At 32.3% G+C, this 20,690-nt stretch overlaps 1 protein-coding gene across 1 annotated transcript in view; it reads left to right on the top strand.

Annotated features, from left to right (window-relative positions):
- Window positions 1-1,228: 1,228 nt before the first annotated feature.
- LOC129222133 (uncharacterized) overlaps window positions 1,229-20,690 on the top strand; it is a 150,399-nt gene continuing 130,937 nt past the window's right edge. The window contains exon 1 of the mRNA XM_054856584.1: window positions 1,229-1,303. Within this exon, the coding sequence (XP_054712559.1) occupies window positions 1,255-1,303 (49 nt within the window). The 5' untranslated portion in view covers window positions 1,229-1,254. The remainder of the gene's footprint in view (window positions 1,304-20,690) is intronic.

Genomic DNA, 20,690 nt, shown 5'->3' on the forward strand with positions numbered 1-20,690 from the left:
TCACGTTAGCTCTAAAATTCATTACTGGTGAAAAACTTGTGTTATAACCATTTCGCGTAAGTTGAATCGCGTTGTAGCGGGATTCGACTGTATATCTAATACAGTAAAACATGTAAAGTTGACCATCTTTGTAAGTTGATTACCTGTCTAAGTTGACCGCTATTGTCAGGCACATAATTAGTTTTATATCATATAATTCAACCTCTATAAGTCGACCACCTGTTTAAGTTGACCACTAAAGTAGAGCACCGCAAGTGGTACACACAGGTTTCACTGTAACATTTATTGCACAGGATTTTTTTTTCCTTTTTAACATTACCTTTAAATCAATGTGTGATTGCTGTGCATCTTTCTCCAGTGGGCTTTAATGTTTATTGAAAACAAGAGCTAATAAAAAATATCCACTACCATATTCGTTTTTCTCGACCCAAAATTAGTAGGAATCGACTATTTAAAACCAGAATGCAGACAAAAAGTTGCTTTTTGTTGACTAGTGTTATAGTAATAACATTACCTTATTAAGTAACTCAGTTTTACCTGAACAGTTAAATAAAACAACTAAATATTCTATAGTCCTACAGTCGTATGTAAATTATAATTAAAAGTAAATATCTCTTAAAGTCAAAATATTGCATAGCAAAAAAAGTTTAATACATGATTTAGAAACAAGTGTGAAGCGAATGTTTTGTCGGTTAACAATGTGTGTGTACAGTTCTTTCTTTCTTACAAGAAAAAAGACGCAAATATAACTTGTAAGTTATGTCAGAGAAATACATTGTATAAAAATCATTTTACTTAAAATATTCCAATTAGTAAATGTTTTGTACTAAAGTATATAATCAATTGAAAAAATCAATTGAATTGCAAAATCCTAATTAAAAACTATTTTATACAAATGCATATAATTTCTCTTTTGAAATCCGATGCTTGTAACAAGAGGAAAAAATCCTTTTAATTGAACAATTCTAATGAACAAACAATTTTTAAAAACAAACATATCTTTGTTTTTGAAATCCGATGCTCGTAACAAGGGAAAAGAAAACTGCTTTAAATAAATTTACGATATCTTATTAAATAGAAACTTAAAAAGAAAGTCAAGCCGCAGCAGAATAGGGAAAACCGGCATTGATTTAGGGAAAAACACCGACCGGAGAAACTCCCTCTCGTCCCTACTAAAACCAGAACCCCACCAGACCAAACACGGGCCCGTATTAGTTTGACTGTTTCTATGTGAGCAAGCGGTTGACGGAAATAATGCTTTCACGGATCTTAGTACCGGTGCTAGCGGCAATTCCGTTTTTTGGTAAGTTTGGCATTAGTTTTCTTTTGTCGAAATGGTGTTAGTGAAGACTTTCGTGAAGTACTCCGGCGAAATTAATTTGAGCCTTGGGCGCTATCGAAAATTTTTATTAGCTGACGAAGTTTATCTGAGTAAACAACTCTTGAGGGTTTTTAATCTCTCTTTATAGGTTTCTGATGTTTTAGTTAAACATCTGGGAATTTGATTTCGGGGAGATGTTTTTAAAGTTATGAGTAAATTGAGAAATCTTTTGCTTGTTGTATTTTGGGTGGAATTTTTTGTTTAGTGCAAAATATATTGCTGCGCTGGAGACTAAAAGTTACGAATACAGTCGAACTCGCTTAAAACGAGCGCAAAGGGATCGCGATATCTGCTCGTTTTAACCGAGCGCTTAAAAAAAGCGAGTTTGTGGAAAATATCATAAAAAATCATCATAGTTGCTTTTTTTTTCTTCTTCTTTTTAATCACTGTGTGGTTCCAATTAAGTTCGTTGCTTTGTTTTGAACTGTCTGTATGTCTCTTTGTGGTGTCATTGTTTTTGAGGAATATATACATGCATACACATATATTATTACTAAATATTCCTTTACTCCACAAATTTTAAAAAAATGTGCTATCATCGCTTATTCTCGGGTTTTATGATGTATCACTGACTTAGGTTGACTTTGGAATGTTAAAGAAAATTTATCAAGAAAGAATAAACTGACCTGGAAGTCGAAAGAAATCTTACGAATCACAACATTATTGCTAGCTGTAAGCGGGGTTTGCTCGTAAAAAGCGAGTTATGCTCCCATAGGTCTAACATTGTACCAATCATGCATTTCTGATTTCTTCATTAAATCCGGGTTTTCGTTAAACCAGGGCTTGTTATAAACGAGTTTGACTGCACTTTTATGCGTATCTCGACTCACAATGGAGGCAAGTAAAAGTGTGTAACCAGTTAATAAAAATGTTCTAACTGATGTCTTTGCAGCCGAATTCAAAGTTGAATACATGCAAACACTTGCTAAAATTTGTATTGTTGTTTGACCTGAATTAATTTTCTTTTTTAAATTTACCGTTAAATATATAGTGAAGAGTTGAAAATGTCGCTATTTTTCTTTCATTTGGATTAAAATTTTAAGCATGTAATGTTTGCTTTTTAAAATTTTAGAGTTGAAAATAATGTTACTAAGCGCAAAGTTGTAAAATTTAGGCAGACACACGTTAAGTAGTACAAAGAATCATTTATCAATGAAAAAGTTTTGAGTTGCACAAAAAAAAGTTTTGTCAGGTAAAGAAAGTACCAAGGAAAAGGTAGGTATTCTATAAATAGCTTTAATCAAATCACCATAATTATTTCGAATTTTATCTTGCCATATCAAGACCGAGCCAGTTTCGGAGTCTCTGATAGATAAATATGCAGATTGAAGCGCCGAGCTCCAAAAAAAAAAAAAAAAAAAGTAGCAAAAGTCAAAAAGATAATAACTTGCTTCCAATTCACTTCTGCAATCAGAATTTTTAATTGTTTTAGAATTGTATTATTTTTAAAAATTGTGAATTTGTTTATCTCAATTCATTAATTATCGTACGAAATATAAATGTTTTCTTACGTTTATTTGTTTTTTCAAAACTTTAGTTAAATAAATTGAATCTAAAGAAAGGAAGATTGTTTCTTTGTATGAAATCATTTAAAACAAGCTCCTTGGCGGAGGGTACATAGTGTGAATGCACATGAACACGGTAACATTTTTACATGTGTCACATTTGTGAATGAATTTTTCCTTAGTCGTGTTTTTAGTAATCGAGTAATCACGAATTCCTTATTGTTTTCACTTGACCGTTGAATGTCGTCCGTCGCTTTATTTTTCTACGTTTATAATGCAGGAGTCCATGTGCCTCGGAATATTATTTTTAAACGACCTTTTTGACTGTACACAATCCTTTTTACGCGAAAACAGTATCCAGCACATAACATCCATCCCCTGGCATTCATTTTTCAAATAATAGTTGCCATAAAAGCCAGAAACAACGCAATTCGTGATTGCGAAAATCATAATTTGAATTCAAGATATCAAAATTCCAACTATTTTTGGAAAAATATTTTACTATTGTTTTCACTGAGCGAAGGTCAAAAACACAGGAGTTTTGTCACCCGACGGGTTACCAATTGCAAAGAAAGTATCGCCGGCCGGCTTTTGTTCTGACACGCCGATTTAGTGTTAACATGCACGCGCTAACGTCAAAAGAGGTGACACGCCACGCATCGCAAGTTAGTTTTGAAAAAACCGCGAGATTTTCATGTTTGTAATCAGTTTATTTCTTCCTTTGACTTTTTTACTTTCTTCTATATCTAATATATAGAAGAAAGTATTGGATTCGTGCAAATTTTCGAATTTCGAATTTTGACGGATTCGAACGTTTTGAGGTGTGCTGAGTCCATTTCGACCATTTTTGGAAAATGTCTGTCTGTCTGTGTGTGTGTGTGTATGTGTGTGTGTATGTATGTATGTGTGTGTGTATGTATGTGTGTCACGTCTGTGTGTGACCAGTTTTTTGTGGCCGCTCTACAACAAAAACTACCGCATGAAATCGAACGAAATTTAGTACACATTTGTGCCCCTATGTGAACTTGTGCCCATTAGTTTTTGGCGCGAATTCCTCCAAGGGGGGTGGAGCAATGGGACGTTTTTCGAGTTACGCGTGCTTGCTATTCCTCAGGAAGTAACTGGCGGAATCAAACAAAATTTGGTCCATATGTTGGTATTAACAGGAACAGGTGCTGATTCAATTTTGGTGTCAATAACTCAAACGGGGGTTGAGCTATAGAACGTTTTTTGTCGTCAATTGTGACTTCTGTATCTCAAGAAATAATGAACGGAATGAAAGAAAAATTTATCGGCAAGTAACCCTTAGTGGGTATAAGAACTGATTTTATTTTTGTGTCAACAGCTAAAAAGGGGGTAGCGCAATCACCCGTTCTTTTTTTCCATTTTGAGTACCCTATCTCAAAAGGTAATGCTACGTTCTGGTTGAAATTTGGAATATATGTGAATCCATATGTAAACAGGCTTTGGTTCGATTTTGACGCCGATCGCTCCAAGAGGTGTTGATTTTTTTTTTTTTTTTTTTTGCGAATAAAAATATTTTTATTAATGCAACAATAAGAAAGATAAATCGTAATAGATTGTCGTCTGCGTATTTCTCGTGATTTTAATTGTATGGAAATGATAGGAAATATTATCTCAATGATTTAAAATTTTTAACTGTTGCCATCTTATGTTTGTTAATAAATAAAATATTTGTAATTAATTCAAGTTAAGCTTTTAAAGTAACTTTCAATTTTCGCTCTTTGTTTTGTTTTTACAATAATTCAGACATTGGGATGGTCGTCAAGTTTTTGCATGTGTAATTTTGTTTTTGTTAGGAATATTGCTTCCTCGTCAAGCATGGGGAGGGATCAGAAAAAGGAAAAATATAGAAGAAAGTTTCGTGATGGCCACAACATACTAGTTAGCTTATATCTCTTTCCTAAAGGAATTAGCTACACGAGATAAACTTTACTAATGCAAGTGTTCCTCAAGGTTGGGGGTGGCCTACAGATTGATCTCAATTAATCTAGTCGATCGAACTACACATACTCGGGGGCTCCGCGATAAGGCCCCGACCGACTTTGACATTTTTTATCCAGACTAGGAAATTGCCCGTCAAGGTATGACGGGAGAAAATTGCTACTACGCTTGAACGAAGCCATTGCCTGTTTGGTGATATTTAGATAGTTTAAATTTTAACCCTCACTTGAGTGGATTAACCCTAAACTCCAGTAGATACTTTCCGACCACGGATTGTATGGAAAGACAAACATCCGTTTTACAGCCGGAAATGGACGAATCCATTATTTTTTTACCGATGTCAGTTTTTGAAGAAGCAGAGTCTCATTCAAATAAAAGGAATACGCGCATCAGATTTTTACTTTTCCCCCTTATTCACCTAGATTCGTCTTATCTGGACATATGAAAATACCACGCAATCCGTGGTTGGGCAGTAGCTTTCATTGTTGACCAATTTTTCGTTTCTTCATTCCCCTAAAATGACAGTCTTACCAGCAAAACAGTTAAGTGACCGATCCAGTTCAGCTTGGTCAAAATAAAGATTTTCCTTGCATCTCAAACTTTGCCAGAAAATATTATCAAATTAACATGATATGGCGCGAAGTTTCATTGTTGGTGACGTCAAAGCGTTACTCGATCAGTGATATTCGATATTTTATATATATGAGGATATTTAATATTAAAAATAACAACCACACTTCTTGTTTTTTAAAATTCTCCCACTGAAGTACATTTCATAATTGTTGCAGTGAGAACCAAAGGAATGTAAGGGGACCTTTTTAAGTTGAAAAACGCACTTAAAGTTCAGATTTTAGGTAGGCATTCATATTTCTTTTTCTTCTAAAACTTGATGTATGGCAATTACCTACCAGGGATACTAGTTCTATCTCTTTCCCCGAAACAGGAGATAAGTTCTCCTAACATTTGCACAAAATATATCCAAATTTTTGATTTTTTTCACTTCCATCCCTTTGCTTCTCACTGCATCAATTGTGTTTCCTGATATAAATTCAAACTAAGTTTTTTTTTTTTTTCTAAAAAGAGAACTGTCATGTAGTTATCATTTTTTATGCATAATGATTTTTTATTTGCTTTTCCTTTCTAAGTCATTTTACACTGCTAAACCATTAATTTTTAAATATTTTATTTTTTTACCTCCTCGCACCATGAAACGAAATGTTTTCAAAATAGATCGCAAAGCTTTCTCAAAATAAAAATTTAATCTAGACTGATGAGTTGGCCACCGCAGCTTTAGGTTAAAATCCCCCAATAAGAATTTTCAAAAAAGCACTGCACTGTAATATGAATCCCCCCCCCCAAAAAAAAATCTAGAGTTTACTTTTAAATTTAAAAAAAAGCAATATTTCTGCTAAGGCGTCTTCCCACTTTTGGTATCGATTCATTGATAAACTAATCAATTTTTGGTAAGTCTCAAGACTTTCATGACTTATTTAGTTTTAATATTTAAGAATTTTCTCGCACTTTACTTAGTATGTAAATGTAATTTTGAGCAGAAAAATTTCTTGAAACAATGCAGAGTTTAAGAAATGCAGAAAATTTCAGTCTCTGCATCAAATAAAGTAAGTTTAGGGGGGGGGGGAGAAAAACCCATCGAAACTCATTAAGTTCAGTTCTGTTCCTTAAACTGTAATACTTGTTTCATTGCTGAACTATGCTACGCGCAGTAAAACCTCATTTAAAGGAATGTCAGTGTATTGAATGTTAAAAAACAACACTTTAAGAAATTTAAAGAATACATGGTATTTTAAACTAAAACAAGCTCACCTTTAAACTAACGGAACACATTATACTGAAAAGTAAAATGTTTTATTTCACTGATTAATTAATTAATTGTTTGTTTTTCTATTTATAATTAAATCATCTGGAAGGAATTGGGTGTAAATGACGAAAATGAAAAAAATAAAGATGACTAATGGAACCTAAATACCAACCTAATTTTAATTTTGTAGCAATAGGATGTTAGTTGTATCCCCGACAGGTGGGGAGGCTAAGCGTGATTATATATAATTAATTTATAAAAAGGACAAAAAAAAAAGTTCTGAATCAAAATTTTGGCTCGCCATTTCGAATATTTCTAGGATTGGGGGCTAAAGGGTGTATACTCAATGCTAATTTTATCAAAAAGCAACAAAACCACTCCCACTTATATGCCAAAACATCCATTTTTCAAAGCCAGGAGCAATTAATCCCTCGCCCTGACCCCCCTATATGACGATCCTTGACAAATCTCCCATAGACACGAAATTTGTCTTTGTTTTTCTAAAAATCTCTATTTCTTCTCGCTACATCAGCTCAAAATGCGCAAAAAATCAAGTATAAGTGATATGCCAAATCAAAATCCATGTTATGGAAATTAAAGGGGACAATTATCTATTGTTAAAAAGTGTGTCACACTGTTTAAAAACTACGGAATACTTGCTTAAAAAAATACAATGAGACAAAATTTTCAATTCAAATTTACATGCATATTTTGGACGTTAACATTTTTTTAAGTGAAAGAGAAAACGAGCTGATGTGTGCATCACATAACTTCGTTTTACTCCAATTTAATGTCATTTCCCCATTAGTGGCAATTTTAATGTGATTCAATAGTTTACTCTCTAAATATCACCAACAGTGGCCAAATTGAAACAGATTAAAAAAAAAATCCCGCCAAATATATCGCCAAGTGTCCGTCAAATTATAACACCACTTGATTTTACATCGAAATTAAGAATGATTATCCTCCAAAAAGGGGAAAAAGACCCCCTTTGGAGCATCCGAATGCAACCAAAAGGGGAGGTGCACAACTAGACCCCACTAGGAGTCTACGTACCAAATTTCAACTATCTAGGACATACCGTTTTTGAGTGCGACATACATAGGCACATACGCAAATACGCATATTCGCACATACACACGTACATACAGATGTCACGAAAAAACTCGTTGTAACTAACTCATGAATCGTCAAAATGGTTATTTCGCGTGTCTCTACGTTCTTAGGCACTTATCCACGTGTGGTCGAGTCGGAAAAAAAAAAAAAAAAACTCAATATTCATTCAGGGGTGAGTAAAATGGAAATTAAGGTCGATTTTTGAGTGAATTTTTTTTCTCGAATACAATACTTCCTTTTTTGTAAAAGGAAGTAAAATGTTAGACAAAAAATTTCTTTGCGACAATATTTTATGCATCTGTATTTTTCAAAAGAGTGAACAAGCGTACTTCATGTTATTAATGATGTTTTGTATTCCAATTCGGGTTTTCATAACGCTCCGTAAAATATGCACTTACTACACAAACGGTAAAAACCGGTTTCGACAATTGATTAGACTGCTGCTATTTTCTTCCTTCCTTTCGTCCTTGAAGTTTTTCGGGAAATCAGTTCATTAACAGTAACTGGTTCAGGTACCCTCCATACTTTCTACGCAATTAGATTTCGAAAAGGAATTTGCCACCTTTTTCTTGATTAAGGAGTCTAAATCTGACTTCATTGTCGAGAAGGTAGTGAATAATTCACTTAAGTTCGTTATTCATTCTAATTTTGCTTGAACTTTTTCTTTTGTGCTATATTAAAGATAATCCAGCATAACGAGAAATTATATACTCGTGTTTATAAATATGTGTGTGTAATTTCTCGTTATGCTGGATTATCTGTAATATAACTAACAAGCATAACAAGTTCAAACACAATTAGAGTGAATTATGGACTTCGAATGATTAACAAACTTACACATTAAAAAATATGTGTTGAAAAACAGAGATTGAGAAAAATTGTAAGTTATTGTGTGCCAGGAAAAATTTTTAGTCTACAGATTAAAATTTTCTCAGAGTTTATAGGCAAATTCAGTGCAACATGGCTTCTGAAAGTTTCTCGTTCTGGAAAATAAAAAGAACAAAAAAGAAAAGGGAAAAAAAAAATTTTGAAAAAAAAAATAGAACCGACTTCAAAATTGCTCTAAAAAGTGAAAAATAATTTTATTCTTTAAACACCATCGATAATGCTTTTAAACATAATTTTTGAAGTTGGCGCAAAAACAAAACGTAAAATCCAGTGTAACCATGCTTCGTTCATATTTTTTTCAGAAAAGCATCCAAAGTTACGAACGAAACATTTATATCGTTATTCAAATATGTTGTCATCAATGCATAATTTATGTGATAGTGAAGAAACTGGGCCTGGTTAAATTTATAGTTGTAGTTGAGTTATGACTGTGAATGATTTTATCTATCGTTTTTGCGCCAACTTCAAAAATTATGTTTAAAAGCATTATCGATGGTGTTTAAAGAATAAAATTATTTTTCACTTTTTAGAGCAATTTTGAAGTCGGTTCTATTTTTTTTTTCAAAATTTTTTTATTTCATTCTTTTTAGTGTAAATGTAGATATTTCAGTAAAAGTAAGAAGTTACCTAGTAAGAAGTTCGGCTCTATATCACTGTATTGCTTTAGAAAAGCCTTTATTCAAAATTATCATTACAATTACTATTAATGTTATATAGCACCAAACTTTTATAACAAAGAGTTTCATATTGTCACGTAGATAAAGATAGCGAAGACAATGTGAAAGCCAAATGAAGCGAATACTCGTTAGTCTCAACTCGAGATCTTTATTCAGAACCACGAATGAACGTTACATCTCCTTATATACAACTTGAGAAAGTGCTGGAACTTTCCAGACTTGGAAAGATACAGAAATTAATAGAACATTCGAGAAAATACGGGAAACAGTAAAAACGAAATTTTAGTAAAATTCACTGTGTCCTAGTTGGGATTTGAACCCAGGTCGCTCGTGTTGGAGGCGAGAATTCTACCACTGAGCCACCGTTATCCACGGATGCAAAGTCAGATACAATATCATTTTAATCATTTAATAGGGAAATTGCATAAAATGTACTGTTTTTTGCCCATAACGTTTTTTCTAAAGAACAAATATGGTCAAACAAAGTAATGGGACCTAAGTTGAGCCATCCCCTATCCATTAAAAAAAGAATCATCAAAATCGGTTCACTAGGTGAGACGCTATGAGTGGACAAACAAAAAAAAAAAACATACATACGGTATGAACTGATAACCGCCTCCTTTTTGAAGTCGGTTAAAAAAGGAAAAAAAAGGACGGAAAAAAGAAAAAAAGGGGGAAAAGAAAAAGAAGAAAGAACGAAAAAAAAGGGGAAGAGGGAGGCAAAAATAAAATTAAAAAAAAGAAAAAAAAAATTCCTTTTTTTTTTCTTTTTTTTTTTTTTTTACCTGGGCGTCATAGTGCCGAGACGCCAATGAGAAATAATTGAATCCTGAGCTGTGTTTTCAATTTTATGTTATTATTAGATTTACATTTAATACTCTAATACTATAGCTGCATTTGCGCTGTCTAAATGTAGAATATTTTACTTCAAGTTTTAATATATATATATATATATATATATATATATATATATATATATATATATATATATATATATATATATATATATATATATATATATATATATATATATATATATAAGCAAAGGGATGTAAGTGGCAAAATTAAAAATTTGGAGATAACCAGTACACATGGTAGGTGAACCTCTCCTCTGTCTTGGGGCAGGAGATTGTACTAGTAGCCCTGGCAGTTGCTGCTATACGGCTTGATTTAGAAAAAAATTCAATGAAAGTCTACCTATGACCTCATCTTTAAACGCATTTTACTCAAAACTTGAAAATGTCCACTAACATTCCTTTGCTTCTCACTGCCTCAATTCATTAATTTGAATCGAAGATGGCAATTCATGGAAAAGTGCTCATGATTTAAAGTACCGAAATGCTCCATCTTTGGATTAATGTTTGAAATGACCCCATTTTTTTTTCTTTTCTTACTGTTTTCGTTTTGATTTTTAGATGTTTAGCTATTAAAACCAGTCCAAGGTTTTTTTCATTGTTTTTTAACATCTGAATATTTTAAAAAATATTTAGTGAAAAAAAAAAAGATCCAGAGTATAATTTGTTTTACATTTGTTTTTCTTTATTTCAAGGAAAGAATTACTTTCTCCCTGTAAATAAGTAGCTTTTAGAGCATCGTGCTTTTCTAATTTATAATTTGTGCAAAATAAATATGCCGATAATTACGATTACGATTTTGTAATACTTAATACACGGCCGTAGTTTTAGAAAATTATATTTAATTTTTTCCCTCTAACTGTTGATATTCTGAGAAGAAACTATCATGTACATTTGAAATTACATCTTTTATCAACGAATGAAAGGAAAAATACATGCTGTATAAAACTCAACAAATAGGCTGCACTGTTAAAAATTTTCCGGAAAATTTACGGTAATTGTTACTGGCATCCATGTTGCCAGTAACTATTACCGTAAAAATCAAATGTTACTGTAAAATTTTACGGTTTCCTCGATAGGCCACAGCAACCAATTGGCGCTGGGATCGCTTATTTCTCCGGTATAAATTACCGTAAAAATCAGCGATGCGTTAGTCCGCCATTTTACAGTAACAATTACCTGAAAATCTTCCTGAATTTTTAACAGTGTGGCAGAATTTAATACACTTTCCTATTTTAAAAGTAAAATGATAAAATATACATATTTATATGAAAACAGAAATATTGAAATATCCAACTTTTAATCTGAAAAAAATACTATACTTTTGACATTGTATTAATAAAAATCAGGCATAGATTATTTTACAATTCAGAACTTTTATAAAAACCGCGTTCACTTTCATAAATATGTAATACATAGTGCTTAAAATGCTGATTGCTCTACTAATAATAATCTCACATTTTTTTTGTGGAAGTAATAACTCGTTCCAATTAAGATAGTTAAAAGGATGAAAACACATTTTAATGAGGAATTTTGATGTTTTTGTATATTTGAATAATTTAAAAACGTATGGAAACTATGTTTTACTTTACTAAACACCCTTTGGTTTGAATGATTTTATAGAAAAGTTTACTTTCATTTTTGTTGCAGGGGGGGGGGGGGTGGAATGTTAAATTTATCAGCTAACCTAGAATGTTATTATAGATCCCATTGTATAGATTATTTTGAAACTTTCTGCAGTTTGTGATATAGTGGTAACATTTTTGCAATTATTAATTGTATCCGCTTAAAGGTAAACATTTACTTCATAAAAATTTTTACAGTCAATTTCGCTTAATGGTTAAACCAACATCCCAATAGAATAAATGTTCAATGTTCCAAATAGTTGTAATTTATTGTTTTGACACCGAATAATAGAATATCCCTCATATTAAAAGAATTTTCCCAACTCGACTGTATTTAAATGTCTTAAGCATAATTAAAAAATAGTTTTAAAACATTCAATTCAAATTAAAGCATAAAATGCGTCAATATCTCCAAAAATCGTAGCATAAATAAATAAATAAATAAATGAATTGTAAGTGTTTAAACAAAGGGGAAAATAAATCCTCCATTAAAAAGACTGCCGACTATTATGTTTCATCTTGCTTCCGTGTCCTTCATGTGTCAAGTATTTTTTTTATAAAGTTTAGAACTCATTCTTGTAGCGTAAGGGAAAAAAGTGGGGAATTTTTATGAGATATCAAATAAACATCCAAACTTCGGAACAATTTTCACATAATTTTTTTGATCAGGTTACATGACAATGTTTTATTTTTCGAATGCAGTTGCCTTGAATGTTGTCTCTCCAAACGGCCTTCAAATTGCCATTTTGCTGGTAATTTCCATGACAAAAATTTAGGTTAATATTTTGTTCTTTCTTTGGTTGATTTATATTGGTGACTGCGTGTGGTATATTTAGTGGGAATTCATGCATTTATTCCATGCAACTCATGGAAGCTTCATTCATTTCGCCGCGGATGTGCAACAGGTGATATTTTAAGGTTTAATATCGTTCTTTTCACCCGTGATACTTTTCACGGTTGAGTAAGTTTGTTCCTGCTGGAATATCCTTTTATAAATTACTTCTTGTCACGTGCTCAGGATGGCGCAAAATGTATATTCTTCTTTATTTGGTTGACTTTAATAGTGTTCTTTATTATTTTGGATTGTTGCAAACTGTGAAATATGTAAAATCACATATTTATTCAGTTAATGACGTTTTTCGAAGTAAAATTTCGAGTTTTGACGAAAGTAGTGTCGAAATAATTTAAAAACTTGAATAGACAATTCTTTTCTTTGATTTTATCTAAAGATAACCAAGAAGCAAATTCTAACTTGTTCAAGAAGAATGAAATCGTTTTCAAAGTGGCTTAATACCTGGAATCAAAATCATTATTATATGGTTTAAAACAATCCTTTGAATTATTTTGTGGAAAATAGTCCTCCCGCTGCAAAATTATCATAGCTCAGAGATGATCAAAAGATGATTTTGATGCTATAATTTGACTATTTGAATGCTGCCTGATATTAACATTAATGTTTTCAAAACTTTTATTTTTCCCTGTTAAATATCTTCAAAGCGGCTTCTTCTTTCCAGTAATGCAGTAACAACAAAAATGACAATTGAGCATCATTCTTTAGGTATTAATCCTTGAATACCTAATTTTTAATTGAATACCTAATCATTGAATACCTAAATTCTTGAATGCCTAAAATGTCTTGTAAAAATTATAAAAAATTCTTTTAATTTTGTAAAAAATATAAAAAATTCTGATTATTGTAAATCACAATCGAAATATGTGAGACAAGATTTTTCACTTTCAAACATCTTGGATTGTTTGAGTCGCAGGTTTTTGCTATGATATTAATTAAATTGAAAACGACAAACTGGTTTCAATTTAGTTACAGAATATATGATGCAGAAAATGATACATATTAAGCTAAATACTTTGCCTTATTGAGTGAGTTATTGTTTGTTCCATTTAATAAATGTTCGTCCTGATGCTTAAAACTTGAAATATTTTTTTTTATTAAGGAAACCTTTGTACTTTATTGATTACTTGTGGTACCCGTACGGCTTTGCCCCTAGTAGAAAATTAAAAGATCGTTTGGTTCGCCTCTATATTTACAAAAAGTGGATGATGAGTTTCTCGCCAATTTGCTATATTCATTTTCTTGCCCATGTTACGGTTCCACGTTACGATAATTTCGTAATTTACTCGTCCACTTTGTGATAATTTGCTCGGTAAAATTTTCTTAAAATTGAAATAGAAAAAGAACAAAATCGAATTTTCAAAGAATCGCTTCTAGGTGCACACTCCCATGATACAAACTAAGTTTGTACCAAATTTCATGAAAATCGGCCGAACGGTCTAGGCGCTATGCGCGTCACAGACATCCAAACATCCAAGCAGAGATCCTAACATCCAGACAGAGATCCAGACTTTCAGCTTTATTAATAGTTAAGATGATTGAAATTTTACTTGTCGCCTAACTTAGAGCCCAAATGCGAAAACAAACTTATATGTGCGGCCTCTCCCTGTTAAGTTTAATAGCAGTTTGGAAGTTTGGAGAATAATATTTCCTCCTATTTCAACCACAGCAGCCTAAAAAATAAGCATTTTGTGTTTATAGGGTTTTTATTGAGCACTAGCGGTACCCGCGCGGCTTTGACCATAGTAGAAAATTGAAAGATTATTTGGTTTGCCTGTACATTTACAAATAATGGATGACGAATTTCTCGCCAATATGCTATGTTAAGTTGCTCGTTCACGTTATGGTAATTTGCTCGTCCATGTTCTGACAATTCGCTCAGTGCAGAAGAATTAAATCCACCAATGGTGGTAAAAATAAAATAATAGAAAGAGGTGCACACTTCTATGCTACAAACTAATTTTGTGCCAAATTCCATGAAAATCTGACGAATGGTCTAGGCGTTATGAGCGTCATAGACGTCCGAACATCCAGGCGGATATTCTGACATCCAGACAGAGATCCAGACTTACAGCTTTATTATTAGTAAAGAAGATAACCAATTCACTTAAAATTTTACGACATTATACATTAATTTTTTGGAAAAATAATGACCGATTAAATTGTAATGCTTGATTAAAGGAATCAGTTATCAAATGACAGAAGTTTTTAAAACAAGATTGAAAGAAACCAACAAAGAAAGAAAGAGTGACGCATTTTCAAATAGAACTGCGAACGCGTTTTGCAGAATAATCACCTACAAATCTTTCGGCGATAAAACCTTTGTCATAAAGCTCAATTTTTACATATTAAAGATAGGTTTTCTGTTCCCGATAAAATGATCATATTAATTTTAATAACACGTAATGGTACATCTCCACAATTGACAACTATCAAATCTTTCGTGCTTCAAAAAGAAATTTATCAACGATCATGCAATATAACTATATATTTTCGTTAAAACTGTGTGTGTGTGTTTTTACAAAACTAACATTTAAACCTACACCCAAACCTGTTTTTGTGGGATTTTTTTTTGTGCGGTGTATTAAAATTTCAATTTTATTGGGATTCAATTGACGAAATTATTTTTAAAACGAGAGCGAGGTAGTATTTTCTAAGTGACGACATAGGCACCCCGATGGAAAGTCACTGTGACCTCCCAAAACACTCCTTATTTGGGAAATTCTGTCCGACTACTCGGCAAAAATTATCACTTGGTTTATTTTCATTTCGTTTAAATATTAAAATTTTGTAAGTTTCTGCTTTATTTTCTATCTGAGATTTTTTTTAATAAGGTTCCTATTCACCGAATAATAGTAAAAAAAAAATTAACTGTGTTGCGAAAGCAAATTTTTAAAGCTACTCGTGAAGTTTCGAAAAAAAAAAAAAATTCTTTATACGATTTTTTTTTTATGTGGTCCCTATCCACCGCATAAAAACAGGTTTGGATGAATTTCTTTTGAAATAAATACCAGATTGACGAACTAAAAAATACAGTGGAGTAAATTTTAACTCCAATTTGACTTGCACGCTTCCCCCCCCCCCTCCAATACTACAAAAAAAAAAAAAAAAAAAAAGAAAAAGAAAAAAAAAGAAATTTGACATAATTGAACACGTAATGGAAAAGACCAGATAAAGCTGTCAACACTTGTTTGATGCTGTGCACTCACTTCTAGTATAAGAACTATTTCGGCGACTTTGAAACCAGTAAGCCATTATCAGTGTAATTTAAATGCTAATTTAAAATTCCATCCCGTAGCTCGGCCTTTAATGACTCATAATCCTTGCCTTGCTCGAAATGTAATGGTTTACTTCCCACCTACTTCCGCTTACAAATCCCATAATGAATTCCATTTGAGGAAAGAGCACATTCCGTTGACAAATCCTCCAGATTTCCCGCGACTTGTTAGCAGACGGCATGTTTCACGGCTGAAGATATTTTGTTTACAATTTAAGACTTAAGCCTAAAAAGAATCAAACTAAAGATGTTCGTTTTTCAAAATCTGTTTAGATGACGCTTCGAGCTTATGAATAATAAAATTGGATTCAGTGGGCGTTGCGTAGATGTTTCCATTAGTTAAAATTGAATAAATGTTAAGATTTTTCACGAAGTGAGAAGTTATTTTTATTGATAGGTGGCGGTGAGGGAAAAATAGAGTGAAATTGAAAAATGATATATGTCGGGGCGTACATTCACACGCATCACACTTGTACGCAGGTTAGAAAAATAGTTTTCAAAATAAATATTTAGTTTTTCTATGACTTTTCAAACACTTTCATGCGTCTACAAAGCATAGTAAATAAAGAAAATGGCGTTTTAGATGTTAAAGAAATTCAGCGTATTTGTTTGTGTTTAAAACTTGAAACGGAAACTATATTTAAATGTTTCTAGGAAAGAAGCAAATATAAAATGTAAGAGTGATTTATAGTGAGAAAATGGTTATTTTTAGTATCAACGCTTCCTAATTTGCTGTAAACTAAAATAGGAGGTATATATTTTTTTCTAAGATAATCAGTGGAAACCTTTGCATTGGTTTAATGTGGGGCAATACGCATAACTCGTCAAACACCGGCAATATTTACAAGTTGACATCGATCAAGTTTAGTATGTATCGGTTAAATGTTATAAAATAGTTGCCATTTTATGACGTCATTTCCGTTTTATTTTATTTCATTGCTTCGGTTTTTTACAGGAATTGTTTCTTCATTCCCCCAAAAAAAGCAGTGAAACATTTTGTAGAAACATTAATTATTTTTTCCGATGCATTTAAGAGTCTAAACGGAAAACTACGCCAGACGAAATTTATTTTGTGATATTTTTGGAGTTGCGTGCAATGAAAGAAAGATGCCTTCAAGGCGGACTTCTGAATGTGGCTGCATAAATATTTCATACTAGTAGTACCCGCACGGCGATGCCCGTGCTAAGAAAGTCTGGTGAATAAAAAAAAGTCCACGTCTCCCCCTCCCCCTCTCCTGATGTGAAATGATCATTTTTCTTCAACAAAAATGCGTACACACCTTTTCAAAAACCTATTACAGTACCTTTGAAATTTAAAGATATTCGCCAAGACTAGAGCTGTTGCCAAAGTCCACGGATCCATTTGACTTCTTGTTGGACACGACGCCACTATCACGACATAAAAAGATTAACAGTAGCTTTAAAACTCAAAATAATCCTTCAACTGTATAGTTCATCGCTTAACGCACCAAGCAACCACGCTACCGTAGCCGTACACCTCAGCACCCACCCCTCCTCTGCCCTCTTTGGGGCTGTTCATAAATGATGTCAAAAATTTTTAACTTCCCCCCCCCCTTTTTTTTTAGGGAGGAATTAATAGGAGAGGAAGTTCTAAATGTCTGAAAAAATAATTTAAACCCTTTGTCTAATGTCACGCTGTTTTTTTTTTGTAAGTTATAAAACTTATTGTTTTAAACAAGCATGATGTTGCACTTCTTACCCCCCCCCCTCCCCGCCTTCTCTCTTGGCCCTAACTGAAATAATTTCCCGAAACCATTACCCCTCAAAGCGTGACACCATTAGTGAACGCCCCCTTTTCTCAAAGGTGAAACTACAGCGCCAGGATTGGAAACCAAGTCCTACAAGTTTGGAGCGAAATACGTTACCTTTGGGTGAGAAATAATAAATGGAATAGAGCACAGAATGCAAAAGCAAGGCACTTAGCACAATAAATCAAGTCTTTAACTCAATTCAGACCCTCAATCTTCGTAAGTAAAAATAAAAAATTAGACCAAGAAACATTCTCAGTAATTCCTTCAATTTCAGCCATTGAGATATAATTCAAAGTAGCATAAAATTCTTTACGATGTAATGATAGTGCTTTTTAATGGAGATACTGCAGATAACTTCTCGCTTGAAAACCGCGACTGATTAACTGAAAAACCGTTCAAGCAAGTACAAATTAATTCACATCACCTGGGTAATTTGAACGTAGGCAACACACTTTATCAAAGCTGATAATAAAGCCTTTACTGACAAAAAAAAAAAAAAAAAAAAAAAAAACGAATCTTAACAATAAGACCTAAAATTTCATTTGCTTTTTGGCAAAAGCTAATTGAAACTCTAAATGGGGGCTTTGTTCCGGAAAATCACGTGACTTTGGATTGAGCCGGAACCAAGTTTGTGAAATGAACATCAGTATTTTCTATAATCACGTCTCATTTTTGAGTGCTTTTCATTTCTCTTTGGAAAATTGTTCATTGATGGCGACAATGCTGCTTTTGCGGAATATTTAATCCTCTAGTCTTTGTGGTTGACGCCTCTTTTTTTTTTGTTATGTCCTTTTTGAAAAAGCGGAACAAAGATGATTCTGGACTGATGAAATAACGGATTATGGTAACCCGTTCTATTTTTAAGCAAGCTTTTCTCGGGATAATAGCCTTTCCGCATTTTTTTTCTTTGTTGCTGATTTGGAACAACCGTTGTAGTGAATTACAAAGGAATTTTAAAACTTTACACAAGATGAGCGTAACTGTATTGTCATTATGTCTGAAAGGGGGAGATAAGTAAATGACTTCATGATTAAAAAAAGCAATCGGGGGTTTAAAAAATGCTTAATTAGCTAATAAATTAAAAAAAAATAAAGTGCTTTTCTTGGGAAAGCAATGGCTGATCTGTTTTGGCTTTAAGAACTGTTTTGAAACCTAAACTCCAGACCACTAAACACAGTTTAAAAATATCAAAAAATGTGCTAAAATTAATCATCAAATGCATTTCATTTATCAAATGCATTTAAAATAATAGAAAAACTGAAATCTAAAAAGGAGTTGTTTTACTTAAAATAAAAATGATAGAGTTCTCACAAAAAAAAAAAAATTAATAAATAATTCATTAGTATAAATTTATAAGAAAGGAAATAGTTTTTAAATATTGGGCGAAAAAAGTTTGGTTTTTTTAAATCACTGCTGAGCTTTTTTAACGTTAATCATACTGTTTTTTTTTTTTTTTTTTTTTTTTTTTTTTTAACGCTAGAGTTGTATTAGTAAAAGTCTAAACTACTATCTGGAATCTGTACTATCTATGTTTTAAGTCCCTTTTAGTTACTTTCTAAATTAGAGGACAGCCTTATCTACAGGATATTTTTTGCAGTCATCTTTGACATTATATGAAGAGAAATTTATCTAAACAAATCAGCGCCAGGAAGTTCGACATCATGGACATCTCCTTAGCGGGGAAAAGTAAATGTTGCAAACAGTCAGTTATCAACACTATAAAAAAGCAATGTAACGCTATAGTTATAAAAATGACATTTTTGGAAAAGGGGTTGTAATAAAATGTTTTGAATGATTTTTATAACTTTATTTTGTTACATGTGAAACTCTATCCATTAAACGAAAAATTCGCTCGTGCTTTATGTAATAATTTCGGAGAATTCCCGCAGTTAAAGGCCGCCCAAGTATTATTGGACACAGATTCTGAGATTTAATTTTTCAAGAATCTACCGAATTTAATAAAAAAAAACTTCATGAGAAAAATAGAAAAAAACGGGAGATTTTTTTTTTTCTAAGAAACGAAATACTACTTCAAAAATAATATGCCTTTCATGTTCAGTTTAGTTTTAGTTTTTAATGAGAGAAAAAGAAAAGAAAAGGGGAAAAAAAAACCCCCATGTGGATGCTTATTCAAAATTCAGTTTCTGAAAAAGTTCACTTTCTAAGTTCCTAAACTCGTTAAAAAAATTTTTTTCGTTACCAAAATTTATGTAGTCAAACGGTTGAAGTTGTTTTTGGGGTTTGGTATTTGCCTTATAAGTCGAGAGAATAGTTAAATAAAGAGGATTTACATGGTTAAACCAATAACAAACGTTGTTGTAATCGCATTAAAATGGCGTCCGACGATATAAGGTATAAAACTGGATTCCTGGTTTCATTAAAGAGCCGTCGCTTCTCATTTCCGTTTGTGATTGGTCAGACGTGTTCACGTAATTCTGCAAACTTCTCTCTTATTTTAATCAATGCTGCGTTAATAATTTTGCCATTACGTTTCAAATTTCCAGCGTCCAATTTAGTTTCCAATTCAAACTGTGTGCTATGACTCAAGCTTGACTTCAGTGGTAATAACTTCGCAGCTTGTTAATAAAAATGTTCGTATTTTTTAATCATCTTTGCAATGATGCCAGACTGTTGATTAAAATGATAGATGGTTGATTAAAAATTGTCTCGTTTTAATGTAACAGAAAATGAGTATAATAACCAACAGAGTTTTATCTGATGATTGAAAAAAGTTTTTTTCAGGTGTACGAAATGATTTTGAAAAAAAAAAAAAAAAAACAGGTGCTGGATAGGGAGAAAAAATATTTATTTTTGAATGCACAACATTAAACGTTTACTTGCTTAACTAACTAAAATTTTAAAGTAACTAACTTGGTAAAACAGTTCAACACTTATTGTGCCTTGAATTAATGCAAAATGACTTTTGCCTCATGGGCAAATGCAACAGTTTGCCACACCGGG

The sequence above is a fragment of the Uloborus diversus genome, chromosome 5 (genome assembly GCF_026930045.1).
Source record: "Uloborus diversus isolate 005 chromosome 5, Udiv.v.3.1, whole genome shotgun sequence".
In the NCBI taxonomy this organism is placed as follows: Eukaryota; Metazoa; Arthropoda; class Arachnida; order Araneae; family Uloboridae; genus Uloborus; species Uloborus diversus.